Here is a 9,696-nt window from a genome sequence, read left to right on the forward strand (position 1 = left end):
GGATGAGGGGTCTCTGGAAGGCTGTGCCCCTGGGGAGACATTCCCTGGGAAACCAAGGTGGGAGCAGGACAGTGCACACTGCCAGGGAGGTGAGAATGGAACTTGATTGCTACCTGGCCTCTGGGGAGTCGTGTGGCAGGGCTTCAGGGATTTGGAGAAAGGAGGTGTCAACACCAGGCTGGGCACTGACATGCATGTTTCTGAGCAGCTGCCAGCACCCCACAGCAGGGAACAGGCCATCCACTCAGCCTTTATCTCCTGTCCATCCTTTCACACTCTACTGATTACCAACCTGTAGGTACTCAGTAGGCTCTGGACACTCACAGCTGCTCCTGTAGTTCAGGCCACCAAAGGCCACATGTGTCAGGCATGGCTGCAGGAGGGTCTGTGGCCCAGGGCTCTTGTACTCAGCCCCAGGCAGCTTGGCCTATAGTCACTCACTTTGGCTAAAGAGTGAAAAAGACCTCAAGACCACATCAGTGCTGGGCTCCTCACTAGCTCCCTGCTGTTTGCTGCTTCTGACCCTGCGCTGCACCCATGGTCCCCTACGCCCAGCCAGCCCCTGCAGTGGTGTTCCCACAAGCTCCTTGACAGCAGATGGGGAGCAGATGCTCCTCCTCGAGCCCTCTGCATGGCTTGTGTTCACCCCTCCCCACCATGCCCACTCACCCACAGAGCAGAGAGAGCCCCAGCGGGAGGCCAGAAGGTGAAAGGAATCCTTTTACAGCCTTCCTTAGAAATTTGGAGGGGAAAGAGGCCGGAGGACATTAGAACAACCTCAGGAGCAGCTTTAGGTGCTTTTAGGGTCCCCAAGCACTGCCCAGCTTCCAGAGCACATCTTCTGGGTTAAGTGCACACCTTGCAGGCCAGTGGGCAGCCTTTTCACAGGGCCTCGGGGGCTATTTCAGTGATCACGTGATGCAGTGAGCCCTGCTGGATGCTATCTCGAAGAGCCTCTGCTCCCAGGACAGGGCCTCACTGCCTCAGTGGTGGCCATGCTCCCTCCACGCCCAGTCCCGGCCCTCCTGCAGCCTTCCTGAGGCCAGGGAATCAAAGAGGCCATTTGTCCAGGGCTGCTCAAAGTGTGGTCCACCCCTCCTACATCAAGACCCAGGGGCCTGTAAAATGCAGAGTCCCTGTTGTAGGGACCTACTCAAGCAGTGTGTGGGGCCTGACAATATGCATTTTACACAGCGCTGCAGATCACTGTGCCTTTACAGAGGAGATTAGGGCTCAGAGAAGGTGACTTACCTAAGATGCACTGCAAGTCAGAGCAAAGCAGGACTGGAACCCAAGTCCTGACACCCCATCCAGAGGTCCCACTGCTTCACTACACAGAGTGGGGAAAAGTGGGTAAGGAAGGATCAGGTGCCAGCGAAGACATGGGGGCAATCTCTTTACTGTCCAGACAAACTCACTAGGCAGAATGAAGTGATCACAGCAGCACTGGGAGGCTTTCTTGGCTCCTAAACTGCAAGGCCCAAGGCTGAGCCAGTCACAGGCTGCCAGGGGCCCGCACACCCTTGGGGGTGGCAGAGCACCATAGTGAGCGTGGATCTCTGCTGGCAGGGGCACCTGTGCACATGCTCAGCCTTAGGCAAGGCCAGGGACTGGGTGTGGGTGGGAGCCCTGAAGCCCAGAGAGAGGGGGCTGAAGAGGTTAAAAAGGCTCTGCTGGGCCTGGGGGTGCCCAAGGCCCAGACTTGGGATCCCTGATCAAGCAGCTCAGCCCAAGCTGAGTGCCCAAGGGGATTTCTTGGAAGCTGATTCAGCTCTGGGGGTCAGGACCAGGAGCCACTGGGTGCCTAGACAGCAGGTAGGCACTAGGTTCTGAGACTGTCCAAGGAGGCCTCTCTGCAGCTCCTGAAGTGCCTCTGTTAGGACAGGTACAGCCTGCTCCAGGTGCCACTTTTGAAATATATAATCCATGGGAAGAGTCATGTTGCACATCACCAGCTCCTTGGGGAGACCCTTTCCTGCCTGGGCTGGCAGAAGCGCTTGAGCCTGGAAAGGCAAGGATCCTCAAAGGCTTCCAGACTGGGCTTGAGTGGGGCTTATGGGGGTCAGTCTGCCACTCTGTTCTACCTTCCCTCCCTGTGGCCTGAGGATCGGCACCCATGCCTCACAGCAGAGACACACAGACTCCCTGTTGTCAGGTACAAGCAGGGCCCTCAGTCTCCTGCTGTGGCTTCCCTGCCCTGTTCTGGGACCCAGTCACAGCCTCCCACCCCCCACCCCATTGCCCAGGGCCTCTTCCACCCATGGGAGCCCTTGGTGTTTGGGGGGTGGGTGTGGAACCAGGGGAGTGAAGAATGCCTCTAACCCAGATTCCCAGCGCAGCCCCATAGCTCAGAGGGAAGACTGCCTGCTGATGGCATCCCTAGGGGCTGCTGTCAGTATACTCAGGATGAAATACCCAGCAGAGGACACCCCAGGGACTCAGCTTTCTTTGTCTTCCCAGGTCAGCAGAGTGGATGTAAAGAGCTGTTGTTCGGACTGCTCACCAGACCCTGGGGGCTGGTTTCCCCGAGTAGGACTACACTTTGGCTTTAACTCCATTTGAGAATCTTCACTTGCAGCACCTCCCTAATTTGGTCTGATGCCCTTCCAGGCTCTGCCAGACCCTGCCCATGTCCAGAGGTCATAGCAGCCAACTCCTGTTTCTGGGAAGTTTGCTCCAAAGGCTCCTATAGACAAACTCTTTTCATTTCTTTCTTTCTTCCTACAGCCCATCTCCTCTTACCTACCACCACAGAAAGATGCACCCCCAAGCCTGGTGGCCAAGGCCCAGTCTTTGCCCTCAGACCAGCCCATGGGGACCTTCAGCCCTCTGTCCACCTCAGATACCAGCAGCCCCCAGAAGTCCCTCCGCAGAGCCCCAGCCACCGGCTTGCCTCCAGGCCGGTCTTCCCCAGCAGGCTCCCCACGCACACGGCACACCCAGATGAGCACCAGCAACCTGTACCTGCCCCAGGACCTCACCGCAGCCAAGGGTGCCCTGGCTGGAGAGGACGCGGGTGTCGTGACACATGAACAGTTCAAGGCAGCACTCAGGATGGTGGTGGACCAGGGTGACCCCCGGCTGCTGCTGGACAGCTACGTGAAGATTGGAGAGGGCTCCACAGGCATTGTCTGCCTGGCCCGGGAAAAGCACTCAGGCCGCCAGGTGGCCGTCAAGATGATGGACCTCAGGAAGCAGCAGCGCAGGGAGCTGCTCTTTAATGAGGTGGGGGAGAGAGCAGGGCACCGGTGGGGTGTCTGGATAGGCAGTGAGCACAGAGCCAGACTGGACACTTGTGAGCGGGGGCAGTGGGGACTCTGCCTGGCACTCAGACATCCTCACCTGCCCCCCAGGTGGTGATCATGAGGGACTACCAGCACCTCAATGTGGTGGAGATGTACAAGAGCTACCTGGTGGGCGACGAGCTGTGGGTGCTTATGGAGTTCCTGCAGGGTGGAGCCCTCACAGATATCGTCTCTCAAGTCAGGTAGGCATCTGGGAGGGCTGGGCCCCGAGTGCTAGTTGCCCCCACCACTGGGCGGTGGTATTGGGCAGCCTTGAACCCAGACGACTTGGTGTGTCTTTCAGATTGCCCCCAGCCCCCTTCCCCCATGTCTTTTGGATTAAAAAGATTCAGGGATCTCAAGGGAGTGGGGAAGATACGGTAGTCTCCAGCATAGGCCTAGGCCCGTTTCTACCAGAGTTCTGGCCTGACTGGACTCCTGCACACATTGCCAGGAGCTGTGGGGCCCAGTACCAGGGGCATCTACTCTGCCCAGCCAATCTGCCCTGCAGCCCTGCCAAAGCTAACACTGTCTCCCACTGCTGGCCCTGCCTTCCCCGTCCAGGCTGAATGAAGAGCAGATCGCCACTGTGTGTGAGGCCGTGCTGCAGGCCCTGGCTTACCTGCATGCCCAGGGTGTTATCCACCGGGACATCAAGAGTGACTCCATCCTCTTGACCCTCGACGGCAGGGTAGGGCCCTTCCCAGCCTGGCATACCCATACCTCCCACTTCCCTGCTTCCAGTACGGTTCCTCCCCCTGATTCACCCCACACCTCCTTCTCCCGTTCACCCCAACCCAGGTGAAACTCTCCGACTTTGGATTCTGTGCTCAGATCAGCAAAGACATCCCTAAAAGGAAGTCCCTGGTTGGAACCCCCTACTGGATGGCTCCTGAAGTGATCTCCAGGTCCCTGTATGCGACTGAGGTAACCGTTCCTTCCATCCCCCAGTCGCCCAAAGAGGCTTGGGAACTCAAGGCTCTTCCACTTGTGGCCTCTCTGGATGCCCAGTGCCACCAAGAAAGCCCTGGTTCTAAAGTTTCCACTTAGTCAATACCCTACCCGCTGCCCCTCTTGGGTGAGTCTGCTCTTGACTGTGACTTTGCTGCCACAAACTGATCCTGAAAATGCTCGCCCCCATCTCAGTGGCAGGGTCGGGTATGGCCAGGCTTACCCATGTGCGATGGCCTTCCTCAGAGATGGCTGACTGCTATGTCCCTGCAGTCAGTGGTCACTCACACAGGAAGTACTTGACCACAGCACAGGTGGCCAGGAAGCAGGCTGACTCACCAAGGAGAGCTGGGCCCAGCAGCTCCCACCTGCTGCAGTGCATTGCTACCAAGGGACCAGACGCTGGCCAGTGGAGTCAGGGACATTCTCCTCCTGCAGGTAGATATCTGGTCTCTGGGTATCATGGTGATTGAGATGGTGGATGGGGAGCCACCCTACTTCAGCGACTCCCCAGTACAAGCCATGAAGAGGCTCCGGGACAGCCCCCCACCCAAGCTGAAAAACTCTCACAAGGTCAGTTGGTGCACAAGGTGGGGCCCCGCAGACACCATTCTTCCTGAGGCTTAGAGGGCTGAAGCCTGGTCTTCCAGGCTGAGCCTCTCCCTTCCACAGCAGCCAGAAGGTCTGGGCTCCCAGAAAAGGCTCTTCTTTCTCCACACAGACCTGCCCCGAGGTGTGAAGCCACAGCCACATCCAAACTTCATGGTGCCTCTAACAAATTTCCACCTGCAGCAATTGCTAGTAGCCCAAGAGAAGGGAAATTAAGGCTGCTAAGAATCCCTGATGTCCGGGGGTGGACTCTGGAGAAGCTAATTGAGCAGGAACCCCTTCACCCCATCTGTTAGGGAAGCTGTACCATGGCACAGTGTTCCCAGTCTGTCACAGCAAATTGGCTTGTCCTCTGTCAGTGCACATCCTGACCACATCTGAGCCGCAGTTTTTGCCTAAAAACCTGTTTATGCGAGTGTGTGTTTAACCCTTTTCTGCAAAACTACCCAAACTCACAAGCTTTACCTGTAGACACCCCCTGCTGGTGGCCAGGTCATCACGGAGCTCCAAAATGGCACTGACCTCTGGTGGCCAGAATGAGAAACGTCCCAGAGGGTTGAAGCCCAGTCCCTAAATGGAAAGCGTTCTGTGGCCCCCAACATGGCTGGATGGGAGGACAGACAGGAAATGCCTTCCAAGACAGCCAGTCCTTGAAGCCTGTACTCCTAGCCCCCAGATTAGCAGATAGGGGATACTTCCAAATGGCTAATTCCCCAAGGGATGTAGCCTTTGATAACAGACCAAGATTCAGCCTCATCCCAACATACTGGCTCAAAAGAAACCCTCAACTTAGCCTCAAGGTTTAGAGCAATAAAGAAATCTTCCTTTTCAGATCTCACTTTGTTCTTTTCTACTTTTCAAAACACTTCTTCATCATTGACCTCTTTTTATCTTCACTAAAGACCTATGTGGCAGACAGGGCAAGCACATCTTCATAGCCCAGTCTGCAGATGAGAAAACTGATGTCTAGAGAAAACTGCAACTTGCCCAGATCAAGGATAGCTCCAGACGGAATCACTGATACCAATCCCATGTCCCTTCCACAGAGCCACAGAACCTGAATGCTGAGGGACCTGAGAAGCCAAGCGGGGAACTGGGCTGTATTTGGAGCCCGGTTCCTCAGTGCTCCAGGCATCCATACTCCATTACTCAGCAGCACCCCCACAAGGTAGACTGGCTCCTGGACTGGACTGATTCCCTTTACCTGGTACCTGATAATCCAAAAAGTACTGAACCAGGAAGTGAAAAAGGAGAGAATTCGAGACTTTCAAATGGTGATGGGGTCAGGCAGATAGGTCATCCCAAAGTGACTGCAAACTGCGTTCCTCGCAGCACCATCCTGTCTCCATAGGTCTCTCCAGTGCTGCGAGACTTCCTGGAACGGATGCTGGTGCGGGACCCCCAGGAGAGAGCCACGGCCCTGGAGCTCCTGGATCACCCCTTCCTGCTGCAGACGGGGCTGCCTGAGTGCTTGGTGCCCCTGATCCAGCTCTACCGCAAGCAGACCTCTGCCTGCTGAGCCCTCCCCCAGAGCACACCTGCCACCTGTGCCCACAGGCAGGGGACACTGGGCAGCTCATCTGCCAGCACGGCCTGCCTGCCTCATCCTCTCAGTATTCTCTCCAAAGATTGAATGTGAAGTCCCACCCCTGCCCTTCTGCCCCTCAGCCCACTGGGCCAGGCCGGACCTGCCCCTCCATCCTCTCTCCCTCCCAAGGGTCCCCAGTTGCCTTTGGGATGATGGAGACCACTTCTACAGGATGATCCTTTGTTATTTGCACAGGGATATTTCTAAAAAACATGGAGATCAGCACTCCTGGCCACTGTGGCCAACACAGCAGAAAAAGCTGCTGTGGTTTTTTAAAGATGGTTGTACACTAGCATCCCAGGCCACCCAAGAGGGCTGACTGCCAGTCTTCACCAGGATACTTGCTGTTCCCAGCTCCAACTCCAAGCCCTGGGGCCTTAAGAAGGCCCCAGGGAAGGTTTTTACTGCCTGAATCCATCTTCCTCCCTGTGTCTGACTTTGTGAAGGCACCTTCCCACCTGTGCTGACAGCACTCTCCCTGCACTGCCTGATCCCAACTGTGAATAGCCTGCTTGCAGGACAGGGGAGGAGGAAATGTCCTAGGTGAAAGAGGAAGAATGGAATTGGTGGTACAGGTGGTCTCACTTTATAGGATGGAGAGAACACCGTGTGTGTATTTGTGTGTGTGTATGTGTGTGTGTGTGTGTGTGTGTGTGTAGGAAGGCCACCCTTACAGCCTGGCCTTCAGGCCCCCCACAGACAGCTAATTTAGTAAGGCTCCCTCATCCCCTCTCCCACTAAGTTCTGGTCTGAAGGGACCTGCTTTCTTTGCCTGGCTTCCCACCTCGAAAGTCTTGTGTTTCCACCTGACCAGTGAAGGGGTCTATATTGAGTCTAACCCATCCTGGGGTTTTCTGAGTTTCTCCTGTATTGTGGAGTCTGAGAGCCAGAGTGAACAGTGAGGAAACAAGTTTTGTTCTACATGTGAGCTTCATCTCAAGAACCAGGTCATCAGGGACTCATTCTTTTCAACATCCTGGTGTAAGGGAGGTGAACCAGCTCCTGGGGTTCCATTGTGTCAGGAGAATGGGCACCCATCTGTGCAAACCATCTGCCCCTAGCTGTCTCTTCAGACACCTGTCTCCTTGTCCTCCTTCCCTCCCTACCTTCAGGGCTGTTGTGAGACAGGGAATTGCAGGGTAGAATTCCAGGTGTCTGGACCCTATCTAGATAATATTTTTTAATTCATCTGCTCCCTAGCAGCCTGCTTTGGGGCAAAAGAAAAAAAAACTGCAAGGACTTTTTTTTAAGGGTCTGAGTTTTAAAAACAAAAGCATCTTCCCTAGAAACTTTTGTGAATTGTTTGCACTTGTGCCTGTTTTAAATTAAACTGAGTGTTCAAAACCTCTGGGCTTCCTGTTATCTCTGGGAGTGGAACCAGGCTGTCTTCAGGCTGGAAGCCCTGTAGTGGGTGTCTGGTGTGGCCCTCCCTCCTCCCCCACATTGAGCTCTGCAGTGGTCACTCTGGTCCACAGAAAACTAACTCCCTGGGGGCATGTGGGTTCAAAATGAGGCCAGAGAAGGGGGAAAACAGGAAGTGAAAGGCCCTTGGGACTGAAAGCACTGAGAGATGGATGGGGCTCCTTCTCAGGGAGAAGAGCCCAGCCAGGAAAGCCAGGGCCATGTGCCATGCCTGCTGTGCCACAGGAGGCCTGGGGGCAGCCACTGGGGCTGATGACCACTTTGCATCAGCTTCTCCCTCTTCCCTTTTGCTCCTCACTCCCTGGAAAGTCAGAGGCTGCTCTTTTCAGGCAGTTCATAGGAAGTAGCCTGAAACTGCTTCTGAGAAAGTCTCTGTTCTGGTTCTGAGACTGAGGGAGACAGGATTTGTGCAAGAGCAGTGCAGTGAATGCTGGAAATCAAGACACCTGGATTCTAGTCCCGCGAATGGGAGAGGTGGATGAAATTATCTTTCAACTTCCAGCTCTGACACTGATTTCACAACTTCCTCCTGAGATCTCATCCTACCCACTACACCAGGCTTCACTAAAACCTCTTAACCAGGAGCAAGGGTCATACACAACTTCTGCTCCCCACAGAGTGCCCACCTAGACAGCTGTCCTGGCCCCAGGGTCCCACCAGCTCAGGTGGAAGCAGCACCTGAGTCTCTCCTTCAGGAGGCAGCCACAGTGGGGCTGGCAGGGATGATGGCTGGCTGAAGACAGAACCTTTGTGGGAAGCAAGGGCACCCTTCCACCTCTCCAAAGGGAGCCCGGAGTCAGGAGTGGCAAAAAGAAGCCAATTCTCGCAACTGAATAATACTGGATTTATTAACTATTCTTTTGAGTTCTAATAGTCCTTCCACCACACAGTGTCATTCCAAAAGCACAACATTCAGCCCCCCACAGAGACCAGTTCTGAACATGATCTTGGGGCACTAAGCTCCAGTGGCTTGGGTGACTCTCCACGGCGATGAAAGCAACAAGAGTTGGAAAAGCAAAATGTTTAGAAAAGTCTCTTCTGAAGTGGAGTTAGCTAGAGAGGACTACAGCCTCAACATCCCAGGGCTGACAATGAGAGGAGGTGCAGGAGAGTGAAATGAGGTGAACCATGTAAGTTCTGCGGAGCTGGGCCTGGTAAGAAATCTGCAAGAAGCGCAAGTCAATCACAAACACAATTCAGTTCAGACAGAAAAGATCTGCTGTCAATTTTTCAGAAACTTCCAACCACCAAGCCCTTGAAATCTCCACAGAGAGAAGCCCTCATGGTTGTTTACCCAAGAAGGAGGGCCCAAGGTGACATTCAGTCAGAAAGCCACATCAGTGACACTTGAAAGATGACAGCACCTTCCACACAATGAGCCACCCAGACCTCGTGGCATTTTGAAGAAGCCAAAATACTTGTATTCTTACACCATTAAAAACTTCATGAAAATTAAACACAGTTGGAATGGGAATAGTGAGTAAGCAAGGATCGGAAAAGAGTTTATACTTGGGGTGTCCAATTATCCTCTCCTAGGTCCTCTCCCTCTGGCTTTTCGGGTGCTTCAGTATTGTTCACCCACCACCCAGACAGTGGGACTGAGAAAAGGCAGATGTTTGGGAAGAAAGGAGTGGAGGAAAGGCAAAACACTCTAGAAACAAAAGCAAATCTCATCAGAAGGAAATGCATGATCAGCAGGTCCCAAAGTTCAGAAATCATAAGGGAGAAGTTGGAAGCTCCAGTTTTTCAGGAGCTCTCAGGACACGGGAGCCATAACTTGGAAGATCCTGGGGTCTTTAGTGAAGGGTCTGGGCTCCTGCTACTCCAAACGCAAATATTTTG

General features: G+C 54.3%; 1 protein-coding gene across 7 annotated transcripts in view; it reads left to right on the top strand.

Annotated features, from left to right (window-relative positions):
• The window catches only part of PAK6 (p21 (RAC1) activated kinase 6), a 33,452-nt gene extending 25,674 nt beyond the window's left edge, over positions 1–7,778 (top strand). For 5 of the 7 annotated variants that reach the window (XM_036923883.2, XM_057488674.1, XM_036923886.2 and 2 more), the window contains 6 exons: positions 2,728–3,225; positions 3,354–3,487; positions 3,849–3,975; positions 4,086–4,211; positions 4,674–4,808; positions 6,196–7,778. In XM_036923883.2, the coding sequence (XP_036779778.2) occupies positions 2,728–3,225; positions 3,354–3,487; positions 3,849–3,975; positions 4,086–4,211; positions 4,674–4,808; positions 6,196–6,363 (1,188 nt within the window). In that variant the 3' untranslated portion in view covers positions 6,364–7,778. Of the gene's footprint in view, positions 1–2,727; positions 3,226–3,353; positions 3,488–3,848; positions 3,976–4,085; positions 4,212–4,673; positions 4,809–5,890; positions 6,013–6,195 lie in introns of all 7 variants that reach the window. The other 2 variants (XR_008992564.1, XM_057488675.1) reach the window with 2 other exon arrangements.
• Positions 7,779–9,696: the final 1,918 nt, after the last annotated feature.

Source organism: Manis pentadactyla, chromosome 11, assembly GCF_030020395.1.
Source record: "Manis pentadactyla isolate mManPen7 chromosome 11, mManPen7.hap1, whole genome shotgun sequence".
Lineage (NCBI taxonomy): Eukaryota > Metazoa > Chordata > Mammalia > Pholidota > Manidae > Manis > Manis pentadactyla.